At 40.4% G+C, this 24,204-nt stretch overlaps 1 protein-coding gene across 2 annotated transcripts in view; it reads right to left on the bottom strand.

Moving 5' to 3' along the window:
- bicc1a (BicC family RNA binding protein 1a) overlaps window positions 1–24,012 on the bottom strand; it is a 68,190-nt gene extending 44,178 nt beyond the window's left edge. For both annotated transcript variants that reach the window (XR_003833558.1, XM_029450309.1), the window contains exons 1-3: window positions 23,502–24,012; window positions 8,223–8,269; window positions 1,334–1,403 (exon numbers count right to left, since the gene is read on the bottom strand). Coding sequence is in view for 1 of the 2 variants with exons in the window: in XM_029450309.1 (XP_029306169.1) it covers window positions 1,334–1,403; window positions 8,223–8,269; window positions 23,502–23,694 (310 nt within the window). In the remaining variant the exon portion in view is untranslated. The remainder of the gene's footprint in view (window positions 1–1,333; window positions 1,404–8,222; window positions 8,270–23,501) is intronic.
- Between the last annotated feature and the right edge of the window lie 192 nt (window positions 24,013–24,204).

Raw genomic sequence — 24,204 nt, forward strand, 5'->3', positions numbered from 1 at the left:
ATACAAATCCCCCTCACATCTGCCGCTATCCTGCAGAGTGTAACCTATTCCAGACTTCACATGAAAGACAACACTCACGCAAAATTCCAGAAAAAAAAAAAAAAGGTCAAACTTAACACCGTTAAAGAGCATGATTTTAAATTTTAGGATAACTCTGTTCTGTTACGCTGCAACAACTTATACTACTTCATCAGCTGTTTTAAGAGCAGAGCAGAAGTACAATATTCTCCATATAGCCATCGTGCCCTTTCTCTTCCCCTCCCATGAGCCAGGTTGTTAAAACAGATGGTCAGTTCCACATGTCTCTTCTTCCCACAAATGCATTCGCTCATAAGATAACTGTAAGTGATCAGCCAACATTCTTCCCTTTCTGCTCCTCTCGGTTTACGCAACACGAGAGGAACAACCCGACAGGCTACAAGTCACGGCTCAGAATTGTACATACATTTGTATACAGAACATCATTCCCAGGTGGTTTTGTGAATGAATTTATAATCTGGATGAATGGATGGTTGTGTGTGAATGGATTGCCAGGGTTGACAGTTGGATGAAGTATGTAGAGGGAAGAATGTTACAGATTCTGATGTAACCTTGTCAACTGTTGTCTGTACAGAGCGAGGAAGTTACATAATGTCATAGGATTCCACATCTGGCTTGAAGACGCGCACCGGCAATTCTCCTGAGGACAACAAAATGGGCAAAGCTACACCTAACCCTCAAACCCCGCCTCACCCCCTCCCGGAAGAGCTTTAAATAACCGTGATAATGTTTTATTGGTAACAGAGTGCTAGAACAACTCGGCCAATAAATGAGCGAGCTTCAATACAAGCAATTCCCATCAGCAAAAAAAAATCACAAATTCCTTTGTGCAGATAAAGTTACCGGCTTTCATCTTTTCAAACTTCTACTTTTTAATAATCAATGCTGGTGCAACCTTGAAATACTTCCCACTTGTCCGTCTGAGTCCAATTACATTCCCGAGGACACATTTCTGGTTAAAACCAATCATTAACCTATTGTTAGGTGGAAGGCTAACACAACTATGTTGTTACTTGAGATTCACACATCAGGTTTAGTTTAGCCGTTAGTTTTGTTGCTATACATCTTAGAAATTACTTGCAAGCTTTTCAATTCTGGAAGATAAAAAGCAAAAGGCATTTCAAGAATGCATTGAGGAAAGTCAAGAAAATGTATGCATTTGATGCATGGCAAGGCCCGTCATAAACCAGACACTAGAGTTGCACAAGGTAAATGTGTTGGAAGCAGTAAGTGGATCCTTTTTGAGCGCAATCTGACATTGGGATTAAAAAAAGAAAAAGAAAGAATCAATCACCTTTTTTGGACTTGGCTCCGATTTTTAGTTTGGACGGCCAGGCTATCTGCGTTTGGGTCTCATCCATGATCTGGAACAGAGTGAAGGAGACATTAGATCATCACAACAACAAAAAAAATCAGGATTGGCAGATACCGTGTGTTGACACACAAAAACAAAATACAGTGTTGAATCTTCAATCATGACAACAATGGTTATATAGTTTAAAAGCAGCACACTGAACTCCAAAAATCGGATTATTTCGCAGTGGTTGGCAGAAGAACAAGCGATCAGCCTATACATATATATGTTAATTATAATTATTTCCTACTTTAGTACCAGTATTCGTCACAAAAACCCAGCATACATAGGGCTGCAGTCAGTGTTATATAGGACCTGTTTCTGTGTCCTAACGTGACTCTGGCTTGGCTTGAAGTGTGGACAACTCTTCACTACTGCTTCTGCTGTACTGGCAAATATTCATATTCTCGACTTTAGAGAACACATGAAACTAGATATTAGTATCCAGCAGTTACAAATAAAAGTCTTGCACGATAAAAAGTAGGGTGAAAAGTAATGAAACCCAGAGACGTCAAAGGAGCCAGTTTCAACATGTTTGATGCTATAAGCTTATATAATGTTTTCAGACATTGCTTTGTTTCTGCTCAACTACCAAATCCCCCCACCCTAACACCACCAAACAAAACCAAAACAAAAAAAGAAAAACCATTGAGTACACTTGGCTTTGGTACACGTGAAAAATGCCAACAATAATCTACGTGAGAGGCCTTTGACAAGTCTCGTCATCGTAAACCACGAGCATATGCAACGATGTAAAAACTGTTGGCAGCACAAAAAATAGAAAAAGTCAGGAGCTGGTCAAGATGCTGTCAGCGATCTAATCCGGGGAAATCTATTACCCAACCCCCTGCTCCTCTTTCCAACCATGAGGAAGCTCACCTTGCTTGGCTTCCTGGGTACAAATCTACAAACAAGCCCCATGAGAGCTGCCTGCAATGACGAGTTGTTGATGTTAGTGGAAAAAAAAAAAAAGAACAAGGGGAAAAACTGTCAAAACTTCCAAAAACTGAGAAGCTGACGTGCCCTCTCCTAATGGATCTGTCCTTGATGTGCGCTGCCTTGTTTTCACAAAAAAGGTCCTTTTTGTTTGTTTTAATACTTTACAGGGATTTGTGTTTTAGGGGTGGAGAAGATATGAAGTTTGTAAAGCTTCAGCCGTGTGATCAAGCAGCAGTCGACCACTTTAGATGAGCAGTACTTAATATTCCATTCCATCAGCACTCCCAAAGAAGATATGCTGTTACTCTCATTAGCACAGACATCCATAGCCTTAAATAGCTTTTTTTTCCCCACAAGCCTCTCAAAATATATCTGCTATTTTTCCCTGCCAAATAATAACAACTACAACCTGTACTCCTCATATGGGAACTGCTGCACAAATCCAAAAGGGAAGTGCTTAAATTCCTCCATATGCTCTCCTGGAAGTAACATGGTCTGTTTGGCATCCTTTACAACATATTCTGACAGCTTATCCAGTGCCAGTCCCACATACCTGTAAAACAGAGAGAGACAGCTTGGAAAGGCCTGATGCATGCCTCTCTTTACTTTGCAGCTATATACTCAGAGTCCATGATGGTTGAGTGGAAGCCCTTTCAAGCCTCACTGATTTCCTACAACATCCTATAATCACATAAAAATGGACAGCCTAGACGAACAACATCATGGAGGTGCTTGTGCCACTATTCTGCTACTAGCAAACCAAATCAGTGTGAACTTTTCTTTAGCACCATTTGATTCATCAAAAGCAAGCTGCAAGGTGTTTTTTTTTTTTAGAGTCACAGCAGAAAATCAAGAATGCTTCCTTAAAAAAAAGTGGAGTTTGTCCATTCTTAAGAAAAACAGGATTCTGCAATCCTCAGAAAAGCTAATAAAACGGATTGTTGTAAGCCAACCAAACCATTGCAAAACACATTTGTACAGCAGTTAAAGTTTTGTTGCATTCTTTCTTCTCTTTCTCGGCCCAAGTTAAATATCTTTGAGTATTATCAATATGATCAAGCAAAAGAAAAAACACCCTTACAGTAATTCTCACCATGTCTCCTGCTTGTGGCTCTGTGTTTACTCAGTTTCTATTGTGTGAATCACAGCAATAAAGGGAACGCAAGTATCATTTTGTGCAAGGAAAATAAAGGAGAATTCTTTTCAGATTATCTCGCTCAACTGTTTTTGTAAGGATTTCTTCCTCTGTATCATTTAAGGTGACTAAGCTGAAAACAGTTCCAGCTTTAGCACCCAGCATGTTAATGATCCTCATTAATGTCCTTCCCATCCCTCCCAGTCTGTGATATAATCACAAGTGCCTCAATAATATTATCAGTCTATTCACCTACAATGGTTTTACACGCTATGAAATTTTAGCCTGAAACCGAAATATGATGAGTTCTGCGTTACTGGGTTTTCTACTAGCTGGAGGCACAAGTGACTAATCTACAACATGACACCCTCCCACCGTCATCTGGTTAAAGGATAATAAATCACAAAAACCCTGTGGCTAAATGCAAACGTTTTCTCCATCAACTGAAGTCACAAGCTCACTCCGACAGCTGGATGGATCACAACAACATTAAAAAGGACATTATGTTCCCAGTGATAAGAAGAAATTCCTTTACTTTTGCCTCCACTTTTCCCATGTTTTGGCTTGGTCTCCTGCGACAATGACAGATGTCTCTGGTTTTAAATTGAACGCCTCCTTGAGAAAATCCACACGTTAAAGAAATATAACACTGCCGCAACCTCTCAGAGGTAGTTGAAATTACTGTGGCAATGTGGGGGCGAATGGCAGACGAGTTCCATATATGTCATTAAAAAGTGGGAAGTTACAATGGAAATGTCATTTCTAGTCCTTTTTTAGCAACTATGTAGACACATGCAGTGGAGAAAACCCAGTAAAGTAAAAGCTTACGATAAAAATGACAAAAAGCAACACATCAAAATGAACTCCAATTATACTTTCCCAAAATGATCAAACTTTATGACCTATGCCTCATCAACTTTTTCTCTAAGAAGGGCCTTGTTCTGAGAGACCTGTTTCCTGTCCAGCGTTGCTGTTCTTGGCAGCGACGTGCAGATGGGACTGATTTCTGACAGACCACACACCATTTTAAAGGGTGGATGGCGTTTATTTTTATGGAGGGGCTAGCAAATACCTCTCAAATGGGTCGAGATATTTGCTCAAATTAAGTTACCTATACATTTAGCCTTTCATCCTTTCTTCTGTGCCACCCCACCCTTTCTGAAACGAGTAAATGCATAAATGGCTAAAAGGTTCTGATCGGTTTCATGGCACGGTCTTGACAGGATAGGTCTTTAGAGGTTTGCAGCTGTGGATGTGCGCAGAGCTGTAAATCAAAATCAAAATCAAACAGGACATCATTAAGGCAATGTCCTGAAAGACAGCACATGTGTTCAACACACGTGACCGTGTGTGTACGTCTGGATGTGTACGCTACAATATAGCACTGCAGCGATCAACATGGCAGAGGCATGTTTCCTGGCCCGCACCGCGATGTGGCAGCTGTTGATTCAGCTGGATTGTGTGCGTGTGAGTGTGTGTGTGTGTGTGACAAGACTGTAGGGGGGTGGGGGTTTAAAAGGGCAGAGTTAAGAGATTGACTTAGGGAACAGCATGGACTGAACCATACCCACGAGAACTCAACGCTCATAACTGAGTTCTTGTTAACAACTCGAGTGCTAACCAGCAGCTAAAGCCCCATTACACCTCGGGCTAGTACTAACATATGCACGGTTATGAAAGAGCAACACAAGTAAGTATCAAGACTACACTTACATCCTGGGATGAAGCATGATGAACTAATTTAAGATGCTAATGAGAAACACAAACATTGGTGTATAAATGTTTTCATGGCAGCCGCACCGTCCTAGTTATTTCAACATCTCATCATTTAATGGCAACTACATATTTCATCTCGACAGTCTTCACTTTCCATATTTTCCCTGTGTCAGAGCAGCGAAATACAAGACGCTTCAGTGCTATAGAGCAAATGAAATGAATTACGCCTGGCCTGAGATCTGAGTACACTGGCACTTACACATCACGCCTGGCATTATTTACACAGCCACAGCTCCTGGGAAGGAGCGATGGAAGCGGGATCAGGGATGAACTTGCAAAGGGTTCAAAGGAATCTCTCAACTCAAATCCACTCCAAGCTCTTCTGTGGTGCACAGTTATCATCTCAACCAGCAGAGCATCTCGGCACTCTGCTGTCCCGCGGCACATCTCTCCAAACAGCTTAGTGGTCTGTGCCATGATTTTAAACTCCGACAGCCCCTCGGTCCAAAAACTTTTGATGCTCACTGACACTCGCTTCAAGCTATTTATTTGCCTAGAAATCCGCTTGTTATACCAGACTGACAACAAAGACACACCAGGCAGTGGTTTTATGAAATGCAAAGATGAAATACCAGCAGGAGGGAAGAGGAGGAACGAGGGACGAGCAGGAGGAAGAGATGGGAGAACAAAACAAAAGGCTGAAAAGAAAGAGGGACATGAAGCTGGCGAGATTCCCCGGTGTGAGCCGCAGTGACTTGCACAAGGCTAATTTCCCAGCTGTGGCACTCTTATGAGGTCACACTTTGTCTGCTATACTCTTAACTGTTTCATCGACTACATGAAGAGAGGACTGTTTACTCTCATTACAAAATGTTGCTCTGGACTCAAAGGAAGTCCAACAGACAGTGAGTAAGAGGGTTTGATCAACCCCAGCCAGCGGGCCTGGGGAGAAAGTGCGGGGGTGGACCATTTTATGTTGCTCTCTTCAGCAACTGAACTCTAAATCTCACTCCTGAGGCAACTGTGAAATCTCATTCCCAAAGTCTAATGTGTAAAAGCGTGTGTGTGTGTGTCAAAAACGACCTTACGTGAGGGAAAGAGTTGCTCCGCACGTACTTTATGAGTCTCACCGAGCGTGCGGCACATGGGTGTGTTGGACGGGCGAGGAGGCAGCCAAACTAAGAGTTTCCATTTTCATCAACTTCAAGGTATTTCACACACCTCATCCATTTTCTTTCAACAACACCGTTCCATAGTCACACTGTGTTTATTTTGCTGACTTTAATTAGGCATGTATGGTGATCACGATATCAGATAGTTATCCAAATGGAAATTCTACAATAAAAACATGACTTTCGCACTCGTCCTCCTCCTTCACTGCTCTTCGCCAGCCTGCCAACCCAAACAGCTGCACAATAATTTCTAATTGACAATCTACCCTCTCGTAACCTCCGTTTCTTTGAACGAGCTGTGACACTATTCAAGCCAGAGACTTGAACAAAAATGTGACTTGCAAAGTCAATACACCAACGGCTGTATTTTGTCAGAGTAGTTTTGTGGAGTGCGGTAGACACTTACACTGGATATCTAAAACCTTACAGTTATATCAACACCAAAAGAGGTGGAGACAGATCTACAGTGTATCTTGTTAAGTCCTTGTTCCAGGAAGGGGGAGAATCTTAAGGCGCCTGGTTTGCATTAGTAGGTTTTTGAAAACTGCTTCAGGGACAATTGCCTCCTTCTTTGACATTTAACTCAGCTTCCTAACCTCCAAAACCAAATACGGAAAGTAGACAAAAGAGGAATGCTAAAACAAACCGCTGTCCATCATTTATTTCATTACAGACCATTAACACACTTAACATATTCAGGAAACTGGATTTTGAACAAGAATGAATCCAATTGAGATACTTTAATAGAACCGCATATTAAATAATGGCTGTCAAAATTCAATTAGCGGTTAACTTTGATTGTTGAAATTGTGATTGCTTTTATTTTTAAGAGGCGTATGATTAGTTTTGTCTTGCTTCACAAATACAAATGAACTGTGTCAGAGTTAGAGTTGAGCAATATGGTAAAACTGTATCACCATAATTAGTTTTACTATTTATGTTGAGCTTAAATATTCTCTCAATTCCCCCTTGTATAACATTTATTCATAATCTGAAAATGAGAAAGTGAGAAAGATAAATTATACATAAAATAACCATAAAATCTAAAACTTTCGGTGTAAACCCTTGTGGATCTTCTTCAGGAATGTTTTTAGGAAATAGCTTTATTTCTGTTGTGCTTTTGGTTGTTAGTATCTCATCAACAGTCAATATCCAAGTTTAAAATTTCCTTATCATAATCAGTATTTTATATCGTTTTTATCGTGCAACCCTGCACAGGGTAAGTCGTAGAAATAAAAAGGAAAGTCAGTGTAGAATGAACTGTTCGTAAAATGATGATTTCATTGTTAGACACGTACAAAAAACTAATCCTTGTAGTTGGAGCTCATATAAAAAGATAATTGATTAATAGAAAGGACTATTTAAACTCTACAGTGACTCATTAACACCACACAGAGTCACACACTTCACTGATCAATGAGCACCGTTGACACAATGTGAGCAAGTGGTGAAGAAACCCCATTCAGGACTATTCAAGTTCACCGAGGCAAATCCTAGTTTTATTGGATGTAATTAGGCTTCAGAGCATTCACTAATTAAATCAGCGACAAAGAAAAGTCAGTGAGGCAAAGCTGGCCAGAGCTTTGTGTTTAACTCCTCTCATGTTAAACCGGTGTATTATGGTACATTACGTAAGTCAGAAAGGGCCCCGAGTGTTGGGTCAGCTGTGTTATAGGATCGGAGGCCTGGAGTGATACAACGTCAGTGTCGTTCCATTGTTTTGGTTTTGTTTTGATTTGCAATTACGAGTGACTGGAGGAGCACCTGACATCTGCTCCCTTCACCGTTAGAGAAGTGCTGCTCGGCGGGCTTGAACGCAACCCAAAAGACAAAGCAAACACCATCCGAGTGCAGACTACACACTCACCTTCTGGAAGAAATCCTCCCCGCCGTTGACTCTCCCCTCAGAGGCAGCTAGAGTGAGACAGAGAAAGAGAACAAATAAATTCATAAAACAGCGTAACCTTAACGCAGCCAAATCACACACCGATCATCTCCTCGATGTTACGGTATCTTCACTCCGCAGTGTTTATGGTGGATCTCCATTTCTTTGGATGTTGTGTTTGGCACAGCTACTGATACCCCTCATAGGCAGGAAGAAAACGCTCCAAGTCATTTCCTATAATTCCTTGAGAGTGGAAACAGCTTCCGTGTAACAAATTGATGGATACAGTGGAAATATTTGGGTATTTTGCAGCAGGAGATCATGAAGAATTTCATACCACACTTAGGTCAACTGGTGTTCGTTTTGCACTTCTTAAATGGTCTTTCACACATTTGAAATGAGTCTGTCAGCATACTGTACACTTCTACACTACAGTATACGAACACTTGAAAGCTCAACAGCCCAAAAATCACCTGTAAACAAGATAAACACTTAGAAAAGCCCTGGTGTTTTAAAAGTAATTTTCAGGTGAAAATGCCAAGAAACTCAGCGGATACGGTAAGCTGGATAGAAATAGAGGGCCAACGACCAAAACAAATGAGGCCTGTAGTAGTTGCTCCAACACATCTGCAAGTCCTTCCAACTGTGGCTGCTCCGTTGATGCAAAATACATCTTTGCTCTCCAAGGAGAACTCATGTTCCTCTGTCATCTGGGAGTACAGGGAAAGTTTAATGATGCATTGCAGACATCATTCTCGAGGTGGATCTGTGGATATCTGGGTCAGGAGCAGCAGCGGAGTGTGTGGGTTATACAGTTCAGGCATAAATGTTGGCCTCAAGAACAATGTTATGGTTAAAAGAAAAGTGCTGCTATGTTTTATCTGCAGAAGACGACGCTTTTATTTCAGAATGAATGGTTGAACTATGTTGAAAAAAATAAATAAAAAAATTAATTTCTGGAAGGAGCACATTAGTGTTGGCTGAGCATGATCAGCAAATCAATTCAAACGGGAAATTAAATCATACTATTTTTTTTACAGATGGTTAACGGTTTAATTTGTTTCTCAAGCAAACATCCTGAAACATACCTTAGTTGCAGCTTCGAAATTGTAACAGTGTGCTGATTTTCTTTGTCTAATGCGATAGGAAATTCAATATCTTTATGTTTTCAACTGTTGGAGGGGCAAAAAAGGTCTCTTTGGGCTTTTAGGGAATGTTGATGGCAATTTGTCCCTAACTTATATTTTATTGACCAAATGATTAATGGATAATGAAGATAGTTTTTTAGTTGCAGCCCTATCTATACAACCACCAGGGTGAATTGTAAACTAAAAAAGGAGTAAACATCAGTTTAGGGAGTGTAAGGTAGTGTTTGTTTACCTAAATGATAAAGTTTTATGGCTGTACATATGTATATACAGTATGTGTATATACATATAGAGTGTGACTTATCTTCAAACATAAATGATGCTCTCCTTACATAACGTAATGTCTGCAGTGACCACAGCACTGTGAATCCTGGGTGTGAAAGGCATTGTTATGACTTCACCCATCAACACCACATTTCAAAGCACAAACACAGAAAATGAAAAGCTTCACTAAACCCGGTTTCATTTTCCAGCAGACCCGACATTGCAGCCTTCGGCGATACCGCACAAGCATTTAACACATGCTTGTACTTACGCAGGCGGCCCGGTAAACAAGTGCAGGCCGCAGTATATGAAGACATAGCCGTGGCTCAACGTGTAAATCGAGTTCAGATTAAATGTATGTACATCAAACGCTCACCACCAAGATCACACTGATAACAGATGAATTCTTGCTACTCTTTGGCTCATCATTCAAGACAGAATAATAGTAACAGGAAGAATCATGTAGATGAAGAACTGACGGCCGACGTATAAAACAATACTCTAACAGCATTTCAGGGTCACTTTTATATAGCGGTAACGGAAATGAAAGAAATGCTTCCTACTACCAACTATCACACTATATCACTTACCAACATAGCCTGGAATTAAACTAGACAATGTCAAATTCAATACCCATTAAAGTAAAGAAACAGATCACACATTAAATTATAACAATGTTTTAAATCACATTACCTGCATTGGTAACACATTTGTCCAAAGAGAAGAGTCGTGACTCCCATAGAAGAGTAACATTTACAGATGGAAAGTGTCACAGATGGCCATGTATGTCTCTTCAGCTGCTTCAGATTTTTGTTTAAAATGACAGTAATTTTACAGAGTGGCTGATGGTCACCAGTGATTCACTCGGCTTACAGCCAAATGCTGTGTATAAACAGTGAAGTAAAAGGTAAAGGCATGCAGCTCGCCATAAACACTGATGTGGACTGAATTTAGCACACTGTAAACATTTAAAGAAGTTAGGGCTGAAGCAGAAATGATGAGTCTTTGTTATGTCTATAGCTGATAATAAAACAATGTGTGCAGTATTAGCTATTATATTTGGTTAATCTCAATGATAGTTAGTAGAAGTGTTCAAATGCAATATTTAGTTTGGATAACCTTCAGCGTTGAGGTAGAATAACTAAGAACAGCTCAGACTGGATTTCTCAGTTCTTAGTTTCCTGAAGTTTATGAAAGACTCAGTTACTGCGAGTGTTTCCTGTAAGAACTAAGACAAACAAAAAGAGTGCAGCGACATCCAACAGACTGTTTTTCCTACAAAAACAGTCTAGTAGAGCATGCCAGTTGTTCTTTTAAAAAGTCTGTCAGTGGCCAATTAATGATATAAAACATGCTAAACTTATTAAAATGCCACTTCCACTTACAAACATGTCATTATACTCTCCTTAGTGATGATTTTGAACTTTGGATTCTTTTGATCGTGCAGTACACCCCATTTCACGCTTCACTTGAGCCGTCGTTGGTTTGTAAACTTGCTGGATATGCAACAGAGGTCTCTTCTTATTAAAAAGAGAAAACATTTACTGACGAGGAGAAAGAAAAACAACCTCTGCTGTATGTCTGCCTGAGCTGTGACAGATGTGTGAATCTACTGCATCTGTGACGCTCGGCAAGAAATACAATTAGTGCCACCAATTACACAACAAACGGCACAAAGTGGGCCGGCATGTGCAGGTAGCATTGGCATGATAACTATATGTTAATACTACTTCAGAAACACTGCCGGAATGAATTCAAATTCCAGGTCAGGTGCACACAAAGACAGCATTTATCCATAGAAACACTACACTCCTCTAAAACACATGTATTACCGGACATGCTGGTTTCTGCACAACACCTTTAAGCATTTAATTTGCATCCCGTGGGAGAGGAAGGAGAAAGTCATACACATGTGCACATATATCTTTCTTTTTTACTCCAATCAGCCTATGAAGCCAACAGATTAATTAAAACAACACACACACTATAAAACTTGTTTGCTGTGGTTACTATGTCAGCAATATTAGATTAGCAGTCAAACCTTTGATGTCAAAATCGAACAATAAGGTTAAATGAGGCCTAATGGCATAATTAAGTGACCTTAAAATAATCTGATATACAACATGAGTGAAAACATGAACCATGTGCGGAGAGCAAAACATCCTGTTGGCACATGTGTGGTGCATAAACGGGCCGTGGGAGAACCCAGAGGCGAGGGGGGTTGGGGGGGACAGCAGGACGTCCTATGAGATCTGAGATATATATATAACGATATGGAGACCCATATGACAACATATTTGACTACAATGCAATAGCTACTTGAGGCATTTGTTGCTACCTAGAGGCCAGAAAGAGGTTCTTCATTACCACAAGCACTAGCCTGGTTCAAGATCTCTAAATAGAAGGATAAGTGTTGTGTTCATCATTCGTTTCCCTGGTTGGAAAAACAACTGAGCCAATGAGAGTTTTGTCGGTGGGATTAAGAATGGGGAAAGTCATCGTGTGCCAGAGGCATAAAAATGTTTCCAAGCATGAATGAGAACATTGCAGCGACACAAGTTGTTGTAAGAGGAGTTACAGATGATTGACGTGACAAGCATTGAGGTTGAAAAATAGAAATAAAAAATGAAACTAATCTGGGGTTGTGGAGTTGTTGTTGTGGAGACTCACCCTCTGTAGCCTGCTCCTCATCTCTGCTTGAAGCTAGTGGCTCAAGGAATTGAATTGCATTGTGGGTAATGTAGGCACCAGGTTTTGACAAGGAAGAAAGACGTGTGGAATAAAAAAAAAAAAGAGTACTATTAAGTTAGCTGCTCCTATCGCAGCTTCTGTGTCTAAAAGAGACACACACACACAGGGCCGATAAATCAGTCACTGATTGGTTCAAATCACGGATTGCGTTGAAAAGGAGACAGTTGAGGTGGTTCGGGCATCTAGTAAGGATGCCACCTGGGCGCCTCCCTAGGGAGGTGTTCCAGGCACGTCCAGCTGGGAGGCAGCCGGGATCCTCCAGTCGGAGCTGGCGGATGTGGCCCGGAGAAGGGAAGTTTGAGGTTCCTTACTTGAGCTGCTGCCCCCGCGACCTGACCCCGGAGAAGTGGTAGACGATGGATGGATGGATGATTGGTTAAGCAAAAAAATTATCTCCCTCTCAAATATAAAAACTGTAAACATTACCATTATGTGACAAAACAAAAACAGCACTTCAATCCGATATTTGAAAACCGCCATGATGGTTTTGCATGTTTGCTCTGCTGATGTTGACCATTTTATAAATTGTGGCTGCATTCAAGATAAACAACTGATACTTAAGTCGGCCGCTGACTGGCAATCTTTTCATGCAATAAACCACCAAATTCAAATACGGTGGTAGCTCTCAAATTCACATTCTATTCTTCACAACATTCATGTTTGCGTGTTTGTCTTGTAGATTGGATCCGCCAACAACATAAGATCTTTTACATTTGGTCTTGGTGCCTTTTGTCAAATAATTGACAGGCATTTTACCACAGAAATGCATAGCTCATGCCTCATTACTTGGGTAACCAAGAAGGCTATTATTTTGTCTGTCAACCGAAAAACCCAATTTAAATGAAAGGCTTTGCTTCGTGTTGAAAAAAACATCCCTAGTTTAACTTATATTTTTCAGCATTGAAACTCTGATTTATATCAAAAAAGCTTTGCTTCACAAGTGCTGGAATGGTCTAAGGGGGTTTTTTCGGCCCAGGTTACACGAGGACAATGCAGCACCCCTCCCTTCCAGCACAGCAGACTGTAAAGGCATCACAGCTGAAAAACGACACAAGACCCCTGAGCACACATCACATGTTGCAATCAATTCTGTCCTTTTTGTTTTTATATGGAGCAAATAAAGGGCCACTAATTTAAAGCGGTTATCTCAATTGTCTATTCATTTGACAAAGTAAATATGATGGTTACAGTTAATCGGATCTACACCCTTTTACATGTCATGTATTAATGTACCTAATTACTGTCACTGCACATAAAGAACTGAGAGACGTTGCAGGCATTAAAGACTCTGCGCTGGCAGATAGAGCAGAATCTGGTGTCCATTATTTTGTGGAGAGTCAAACTTTCTGAGATATTCCGCTGTTTTGACACTGACGGAATGTAAACAGTGTTGATTTCTACAGTAATGGCTTCAATCCACACACACACACACACACACACACACACACACCTTAAAAAAAATAAACCAAGACATCTTGACATGAATATTTTCACTATTAGCTCGTTTCAGTCCAACACTATCCGGGTTAGTGATTCATATTAGTGTTTCATCTCTAGGTTTACTGCTTTGGGGGGGGTGCCCTTCGCAAAACACAGCGGAGGAGAGAATGTGAATGCGCAAAGTAAACACTGAAACGTGCACATAAATTAGATAAACATAAGCGTTTAGATTTATTTAATAAAAGAGCTGTTCAATATGAACATTAAAGATTTTTTTATTTTTTTTTAAACACAAAACACCTTGTATTTCAGGGGGGGGGGCGCGGGGCTCCGTTGCCCCTCCCTGAAATAACAGTAGTGGAAACACTGCATATAGTAACCATCATATAATAAAGGGAGAGTTTATACACCTGGTTGACCTGCTTTGCCAGAATTATCAAGCACAATAGTCCACGTCAAAGGACTTCTATGAAGAAAAGAGCTTTTTAGATTACAATAAGCAAAGAGAGCCCTAAAGGCATCAGCTAAATCTCTAAATTTGCAGAGCTGCTTAGACAAAATCCTCTGCACTGGCAATAACCACAAGAGGACTTAAGGGTAAACTAGGGACATTCACAGAAAGGTCTACGCAAGCATTAACATGAGAAAAGTTATACAACTTCTTATTTCCTCAAAATAGAATCACATAACAAATGACAACTATAATCCAGGAGAGATTTGACATGTCGGTGCACCTTCTGCTCACATGCCTTTATCTGATTATGATTATTAAAGATGTATGAGCCCTCCTGGCTGAGAGCACAACAGCTAGTCTGAAATAAACTACATTTCCCATATTTTATGAAAAGAGCGTGAGAGCATGATGTTTTCACACCAGCTCCGTCCCTCCCTCCAGTGCTCACAGCAGCTCTCAGCTGATTCAACATGAAGCTAATGAGAGGGCCTCAGAGAGCCGTAGAAAAAACATGAACACACGTGCAATGCAATGAACTCATTGGGTAAGCACCCGTGTTTATTAATATGTTAACACGTGCATTTCTACTGTAATGTACAGGAGGAAGGGTCTTCAGGCCCGACTGAAGACAGAAACATCTTTACAACCTTTCAGATCATTAGAGAAAAAGTGTGTGATTACCAGAAATATTCTGCAATCAACAAACATTTGCCTAAATTAATCAGGGATATTACTGTATGTCATGATATTGCATATTTCCTGGAAGTTCTAATCATGTGATTAAATACCGGACAGATGACTTCATCATATTGCAACAACTCCAGTATTGCATAAAGCAGACTCAAAGCCAGATACAAGCAGAGATATAAACAAGAATACTTTCCAAATGTATAATGTCTCACAGTATACATCTTTATATCAGCCACTTCTATTCCTCAGACACAAAGTAACTGAAATCCAAAAGTAAATAAGACTTTTAGACTATAAAAGGCAACAGTGCATTCAATAGCATTCGGGTTGTTATGTCATCATCAATCCAGCCTAAGCGCCTCACTTCAAAGGACAGGATGTTTCTACAAGTGTATCACCTTGCAGCTGACATGCAGTTGGCAGTAAATACGGTTGACATCTAAATGAAAATAGACAAAAGACAACACTTAAGTTTCCGCGAGAAATGCTTTGGCATACTTTACGCGAGTTGGCACCTAAACAAAAAGCCTTCAGCGCCGGAGAAACACTTTAACCGCTTCTCCAAGACAACAGTGGTATCTAATCAACAAATAAGGATTAGAGACATTTACAATTACAGCAGAACCGGCTGTTTTCTTTATATGATCTTTGATATGAACACGGCTCGAGAAGCATTTTGAGCTTTCAACACTTCTTTATCTATGTTCAAAAGTAAATTGGGGAGGTTATTAATACTGTTGTGAGATAAGACAAGTATGCCTTCTACTACGAACCCCTTGGAATAACAATGGTATGCCATTTATCCATCATGTGAGATCACTTGGTAACCCAATAGTTGCTTTTTAACCTTTACTTCACACTTGCTACGGACTCATGGAAAGTAGTCTGGGAAAAGAGATGTGGTGCGACGAGGGAATCACAGGAAACAATGCAGCACGTTACATTTTAATGAATCTGAAGTGCATTACATTACATTTGACTGTCTTTAATAAAACAAAGCAGCTGCTTAGAAGTGTTTACTGTAGGATTACATAAGTATAAATGACAAGTTTCATCACAATACGATATTTACTTGTATGACAAAGTCAGCCACGATACAATTTCATACAATTTATACATTTAAAAGCAACTAAAATATGATTTGCCAATTTCATGACTGGGCTCTTCTAGACATTTACATGGCAAACGATAGACCTGATTATTATAAAGAGTCACACTCTTGTGCAAATGTTTAGTCAACTTCTCAGTTAACCTACTGAAAGGCACGTCGTCTTTGTAAATTAATTGAGTTGTAGTTCAGTTTTTGTCAAAGCTGGTGAAGAGGTATCCGACATGTTGCGCTGGTGTTATGACGGGAGTCAATGCCCGGCCAGGTATTAAACCCCCTAATGGAGCTCTTAAGGAGAATAACGTGATGCTTTGAAACCACTATCACTTCTCTAGCTTTGGTAAACGAAGTTAGCAAACTGAACACCTGTCATCGTACTTCTGTGCCGAGCAGCAGTCCCCCTCTCTCCTCTCAACTCCTGCAGGGTTGCCAAGCAACTGTGTTATCGAATAAATGTACTAAGTGCCACATGTTACTTTCTGCCAGACAAAGATGACAGCCTGCCAGAGAAAGTAGACTCGGCGACCCTGAGGTCACACAGATGAGAAGGTCTACAAATGCTTAGGCATATAATTTAAAGTCTGGTATGGCTTTAATGGTACTATGTCTATAAACAGTTCATCATGACCTCCCCGCAACAGCAAACTTTATTTACACGGGGGCATCTTTGCAGTAGGATCATGCTGTCCAGGAAATAAGACATCAAGCTGTTGTTGGTAACATGTTTGGGTTATCATCTCCTCCTTTATCTCCTCGTGGTGAACGCTGCCAAGTGATTACACAACACTGTACATTCCTGGTGCCTGGCATCTACTATATTAGATCCCCCACGGAGCACAGGGAGTCAGTCTCTCTAACAGGGAGAGTTGCACTGTAAACATTACATTGTCCTGTTGGGAAATCATTGACATTTCACATTCATCGGCATTCCATATCTCCTTTAAAAAAAAAAAAAAGACATGAGGCATCTGAGCAGGACTTTAGTGATGGGAATTCTCTCCTCGATTATTATATTTTGATTGCTCAACCTCTGAGTTATCTCCACTGAAATGTCCAATCGAAGTAATTCATTTCATAACAGCTCCAAGGAAATGAACCTAATTCAGTTAAGAGTCTTAACTTTCCGTTTTGTTCAAGTAGAGAATATTCTGGCAACGGCCAGGACCGGATCAAAAAAGGTACTCTTATAAAAATGCTCTCTCTACAATCAAGGCAAGTGGAGAAAAGGCAGATTGTACTGGATGTTGAATGAGGAGAGAGAACAACAAACCAAAACCCGAGGTTCTCCAAAGATAAACACTGGAAGCTCGTGGGGGGAGTGGTTAAGGGCTGGGTTGTGTGTGTGTATGTGTGTGTGTGTGTGTGTGTTTCTGCATTTGTGTGTGTGTGTGTGTGTGTGGTGAGTGCGCACGCGTGCGGGATAAGTCAGGGGTGCCCCCCCCCCCTCAGAAACTTTTCTAAAATAGCAACCGCAAACCAGACAGAATGTAAATCTGCACTTTGAAAAGGGTTGAAGAAAAAGAGCTTTGAGGGACGTAGAAAAACAGGTATTCATTTCAGCCCTTTTACAGTTCCAGGAGCAGAGAAATGGGCCACAGCACTCCAGCTCCACTCGGACGGTTGAAATAGGACTCCTGGTTTTATTTTCTCGAGTAATGAATTACAGGTTTTTCCGCCGACTGAAGCTCAATTATATTACAGCTCCTGAAAGCTTCATCATGCCCAGGATAAAGGAATTCAACGCGTAAGCAAAGTCGAATAGAACTGTTTAATTGTATCAGCATGTTTCAGTAAAATCTGAAAGAAAGAGGAAAAAAGGAGAGCGAGAGAGAGCGAGAGAGAGCGAGAGAGCGACAGAAAGTGGCAAAGCCCAGTGAACGGCAGAAGTCCGCAGTTAAAATCACCTGAAACATTTAAATTAGTAACCGAATGTTCAGATGCGTGTTTGCCATCCATATATCCTCTTGCAAGATCGGTCTTTCCCAACACTTAGGGCTGCAGAGGGCAGGTACAAAGGTATTCTGCATTAACATTTAGCAGACAAAATAATGTATTGCTATAACATTTTACTGGTGTAGAAGTGTGATATTTATGTGTCATTTCTCAAAAGGCAGTATGACATATAGCCGTCCAATGAAAACTATGCATCTCTATATTTGGTGCTTTTTACATCTTAAGATAGCCTGAAGGATTACTTTTCACATCAGAGAGGATTTTCCTCTCTACGTCTGGCTCCGTCTTTTGAGTTCCACTCGTCACTGCATTTTTTTTTTTTAAAGGTGGTCTGTGTAAGGTTTCTCCCTGCTTCTCCATCTTTACTTTACTTTAGACTGATAAAATGGCATAATAGTGAAATAGAGTACTGTACCTGAAAAATCTAAACAACTTTAATATTGTACGTAATAAATCAGCAGCAAGAGTGTGTGGAGTGTCTACAATAATACTTCTGCCTGGGTTTGGTTAGTTTAGGTGAGAGGGTGAGGATTGTGTTGTAGTGTCAGGATAAAGACCAGGGAAAGTCCAACAACTCCACAGTGGATCTGATGGAAGCTGGAACAACAGAGCAGTGTTTGAATGCTCAAGAGGGAGCAAGAGAGGGGGAGAACGACAGAGAGAAGAGAAAGCCTGCAGCACATTCCCCACAAGACACTCACTTCCTGTCTGTGAGTCTTACTCAGCACCCAGGAGGAAGAGGAGGATGAGGCCCCCACACACACACACACTCCCCTCATTATGTGGGTATAGTAGCCGGAGAAATAATTCTCAAAATAATAATAAAAAAAGGGGAAAATACTTAAAAAACAGGGCAATTTCCGTTTCTCAGAGGAAGAGTTTCCACTGGCCTTCAAATTAATATATTTGTATTTTGTGTGGCCAACAAATGAAGTTATGTGTGACACACAAACTAGCATTAGCATCCTGCACAAAGAGGATATTAGGTAAAGCAGTACCTACTGTAAAAAACATTATACCGTACTGATAACATTATTAATACATACTGAGAATACCGGTGAACACTTTGTACCTTCTCATATGCAACGGTTCTTCCCGCTCTAAAGACACAGCTACCTAATAACAGTGTGTAGTTTAAGAGCAGGGAAACAAATTAGTTAGCCTAATTGTAGGTTGTTGTTGCAGTTACTCAGCAAACATGTTGTTACGATTTGTGCACACACTGGCCCTCCAGCAGGCCATGCTCGGTCACAAACGCCGCTGAAGTCTCATCACTCCTAGTCTGTGCAGGGAAACCCACAACCAGAGCTCTGCAAATTGACCCATCCACAGTTAAAAACATCGGGAATGTATGCTTTATAAAAAAATAAATAAAAAGCACCTCGTTGCACATTCACACTCAATTTGGTTGGAGAAAATGTTACCTCTTTCCCACACTACCCCCTGATCTATTTACTTCATAATGAATGAAGAAACAAACGTTCTCTTGCATTGTTCCCTGCACACATAAAGCTATCTTTCAAGCTTTCATGCCTGTGTCAATGTCTCCAAGCCATTAACTTGGGAGTTCTATTCCAGGGTGCCAAAAGTACAACAGTTAAACCCAGATGGCTGTCAGTGTGAAGTTTTGTTGTCACTTTACACTCCATTTACTGATCTAAGCCCAGGAACCTGCATCCCTGCCAATGTGAGAGACAGTGAATTTGTAATTGCTAAGCAGTTAACTATTTCCATTTTCTCCTGATGCAAATACTGCCAGAACGGAGGCGTAAAAATACGGCTGATCCAAATAAAGGGTAGTTTAAGGATTTTTGCTTTGGTGAGGAGAGATGCTGGTGAGTCACTAACATATTTTAATGTGCACAGGGTGATTCTAGGTGATTTGTATTCTCCGAGATGTACGTAACCCCCGACTATATGGCTCTTCATCAGTCCGATGTCCCACTCTAGACCAAAAGATTATACATTTGCCATTATGGCACTTCTCTGACCATACCTTAACAACTATAGTGACCTGTCTTCCATTAATCAATGAGCCAAACAGGGAATAAAATGCTGAAGGTGAGATAATGATTAAAAAGAACATTAATGCACCACTGTTCATGTTTATACTATGTATAGTACGTTGTCATCTTTCGGTTGTGGCATTTTAAGACTTCTGTTGGTAAAGAGGTAATTTACTGAAACCTTTCACAAAGAGTGTATATATTACAGCCAGAGGGAGAGCATGAGAGAAGAGAGATTTCACAGCAGCGTCACAGCTCTTCTATGAGTCAACACACCACACAAAAACCCAGTGAGCATCTGTCATCGGTAGAGCAACTTGATTGCCCTACAGTAGTAAGTCACCTCTGTAATTTACTTGTAAAAAAAAAACTTAAATTAGCCAAACTCTTGGCCAAGAGGTCTTTGACAAAAGCCTGTAATCTGGCAAACACACACATTTCAGGGTCATTTGTCTGTTTGTTTGCCATCACAGTATAATCCCTAGCAATTAGCCATCTCCTTAACTAAACAGAGTCAACACTGAGACAGCAAAGCCAAGGTAGTTGTAATCAGCCAATCATGAGTGTGGTACAATGGACGCCACATAAAAAGGGATGTGATCAATAAAGTGGATTATCATATACTGGAAGCAAATTAAATTGAACTGCAGCAATCAAATGTAATCCATGCATCAAAATTACAGAATGAGTTTAATCCTAAATATCTTCATGCTGAAGTAACTTTTGTTCCTATTATGTTTTAAAATTAGAGTTGCAACAATACATCTGTTAATAGTTTAGTTGATCAGCAGAAATTAATTAAAGAGTATTGTTGATAATAAATTAATTTTTAGTCATTTCTTAAGCAGAAATGCCAAATATTCTGTGTGAGTATGTGAAGAGTTTACATTCCTTCCTGTTTTATATCATTCATTTTAGTAATTGAACATCTTTGGATTTGGACTGCTCGTTGGTAGAAAACAGAACATTTTAAGACGTCACCTTTCGCTCTGGGAAATCTTGATTCACTATTTTGTAAACTCTCAATTGATTAATTTGCTGATTGATAGTTTATAAAAAAAAAACTAAAATTGGCAGTTTCTGCCCAATTTAAATCTGCCTTGTTTCTTTACATGTTAATGTTTATTTGATATATAATATGTTAGTAATTGTTTTTGCAAGTTATCAATTTATCAGTTTCGATTTAGTGCATCGTTTGAAAATAAAAAATAAAATCAAGGTTCACATGTTATAAGCAAGGCAGAAAGATGTTATCCATGTGCAAGTGCGAGTGAATTCATTTTTAGCCAAACTGTACACAAGAAAGAATACCTCACAGCACATAATAATTCATATACGAGGTGGTTGTTGCTGAACCAGATGGCCATTTCAGCCACCCAAGAATGCAAACTAGTGCAGAAACATTACCTGGATCTGGTAAAAAGTTGAGATGCTGAGCTATGGTAGTTTAGGAAGTGATCATAGAGTGAGTGGCTCTTTGCCAAGGTCTTAATTTTCCAGGAAAGGGAAGCCAGAGATACCGTCACAGACAATAAACACAGAGTAAAAATACACTGGAGTTCCCATAAAATGATTTCATGAGTCCAGATTCTGGCCTGCAGAACATGATGTACCACGTCAAAGTATAAAGATCATCCAATCAAAACAGAGCCAGATGTTACAGAGCTCTGACCCAACTGGAAGGTTTTTATTTACACCTACGGCTACAATCTCTGATGTAGTGAGCTGAAACAAATAAGACTACGCCTGTAGTTTTTTGTTCTCATGGGTGCATCATGTGCGAAACTCAACAGATGCCAACACTGTGGAGCTACATACAAACCAACCAGACGTCCTGGATTCAAACCCAGATGCCAAAGGTTAAAGCAGTTTCACAGTTGCGATAGCGTGGTATTTAAAACTGAACCTACAACTGACCAGAGAGACCAGGAGACAGCAGCCTCTTCTACTCCACAACGTAGCTTCAATGTCACCCATGAGGTCATGATGCAGCAATTGTAAACCAAGATGTTGGCAGAATTACGAGACCAAACTAACAAAACTAACAACGCGGCAGACTGGATAGATTATACGTAACACATACAGATTCACAAACACAGACAGGACATGGCGCACGGTTTGTCCGGGACACTAAGATTAAGGGCCAGCCTCTGGTTAAGTTGTTTTCCTGGAAGAGTCAGGGATGACATGGAGCTTTGAGGAATGTACCGAGCAGCGAGGCAGCAACCAGGACATTCTCAAGGGGAACTACGTGTGTGTGTGTGTGTATATAGGATGAACTTACTTCAAAACCCAAACATTCGCTGAGGACTACCCTAAAAATGTGTCACAAATTGAAATCACGACTTACAAACGAACAGCTTTCACCAAGTTACAGTGATTCAATTCAAAGCTTTACTCATCAGCATGCTAAATCATGCTCATTTAATTACTCTATGCTTATGACTGATGTTCTTCTCAGCCTTCTTAGAAATGATAAAGAATTCAGACCATTTGCCTAAAGGCGCTAATATTCCACAGTTGTGTTTTGAAATGTGTGATAAATGACCTCAACCTCGGAGTTTCTATGGACCTCTCAACAGACACTGACCTGGCCTGTCTTAATGAGCCTGTCATCGCTTGTCACTGTTCACATAAGAGAGATCCCACAGTGAATCAAATGTATCACCAACACAAACATACAGTATCCCCACACATGCAGGACAAGTCTAGCCTACATGAAAGTGTACAACAAATATATATATATTTTTTTTAAAAGGAATCTGGCATAAAGTTTTGAGGCAGAATGCATCAATAACGGAACATTTTATTTTATTATGACAACGGTTGCCACTGTACTTGTATACAGCCTCTTTTTATGTGTACTAAAGAAGTACAAAAAGTGCATTTTCAGGTCAATTTCTAAAAACAAATGGACACCATGGGAGTTTGTGACAGCCTGTGGTCAGGACATGTTACTACCTCTATAAGCACAGCGTTGATGCTTTTTGTCTTTGACCTCTTCAACCTTCTGATCAAACTTTAATTTCAGACGTACGAACCACGAGTGTAATCGTAGCAACTTCTTTTCGTGATAAACATATGATTTACTTTTGTTTCTGACGTGGTGACGCTAATTGAAAGCCCAAAGCTAATTGACGCATAATTGCCTTAATTGATTCCTTCGTGATCACGCACATGTTTCCTGACCATGCTAAGATAGAGCCCTGCAATTTGTTTTTACAAACAAATAGTTGTAATTACACACAGAAAGTGTCATTCTCTGAATCTAACATAAACAAAGGGCCGTCAGAAGGCTACTAAAGTGTGCAGCTTCTCGGAAACAACGACAGCCTGCAATTACAGAAGATGAAACGTGGACAGAAATCAACTTTTAAACGTATTATTCAGCGAAAATACTTCCAATTTTCCACTAAATTTTGTTCTTAGTTACTTAATGTATCTTACCTAATAACATGACTTCCAACTTCTTACGGTCCACCCGAAACCTCTCCTCAGTCCACTCCGGATCTGGCAGCGGATGGAGCCCGCTCAGATCCTCCTCTGATCCCGGGAGAGGAGAGTCGGTGCTGCGCTCGCTGTTGGAGCCCTGGTCCGACTGCTGCAAGTATCCGCTTAAAGTGTCGCACTGGGCAGCCATTGCGCTGCGCAGCAACTTCTCCAGTGGCCACTGCGTTTTTAACAAAAGTCAAGTCGAGCTGAAGCAAAGCGGTTGAACTTTTGTTAACTTTTTTTATTCCGTCACTTCGCGGTGTTGTGCGGGCTCATTGCAGCGCAGTTGAGACCTTCCTCTGCAGTTTTTTTTTTTTTTAAGCCCCTTCGTTTTCCCCCATTACAGGCAGACTTTTCTAAAAGGAGCACACTGGTCCACTCTGCTATAGGTTGTCTGCAAAGTTAACGAAGCGTCCGACAGCACACAGAAAACATACCAAGCAACTCCTCGAGAAAGTTTCACGTGTCACCCTGCAAAAAAAAAAAGTGGGGCTCCTCCCAGATTTTTTTTTTTTAAAACATCATCCTCCTCCGGGTTTCCTGTTAGGTCTCCAAACTTTAGTATTTGTAAAAAAAAAAATTCACTGGATTCATTTTGTGTTTTTCTGTCTGTGGGAGACAACTTCAATGTCTCATTTATGGGAAACTGTTGAGGGAT

Source organism: Cottoperca gobio, chromosome 15, assembly GCF_900634415.1.
Source record: "Cottoperca gobio chromosome 15, fCotGob3.1, whole genome shotgun sequence".
In the NCBI taxonomy this organism is placed as follows: domain Eukaryota; kingdom Metazoa; phylum Chordata; class Actinopteri; order Perciformes; family Bovichtidae; genus Cottoperca; species Cottoperca gobio.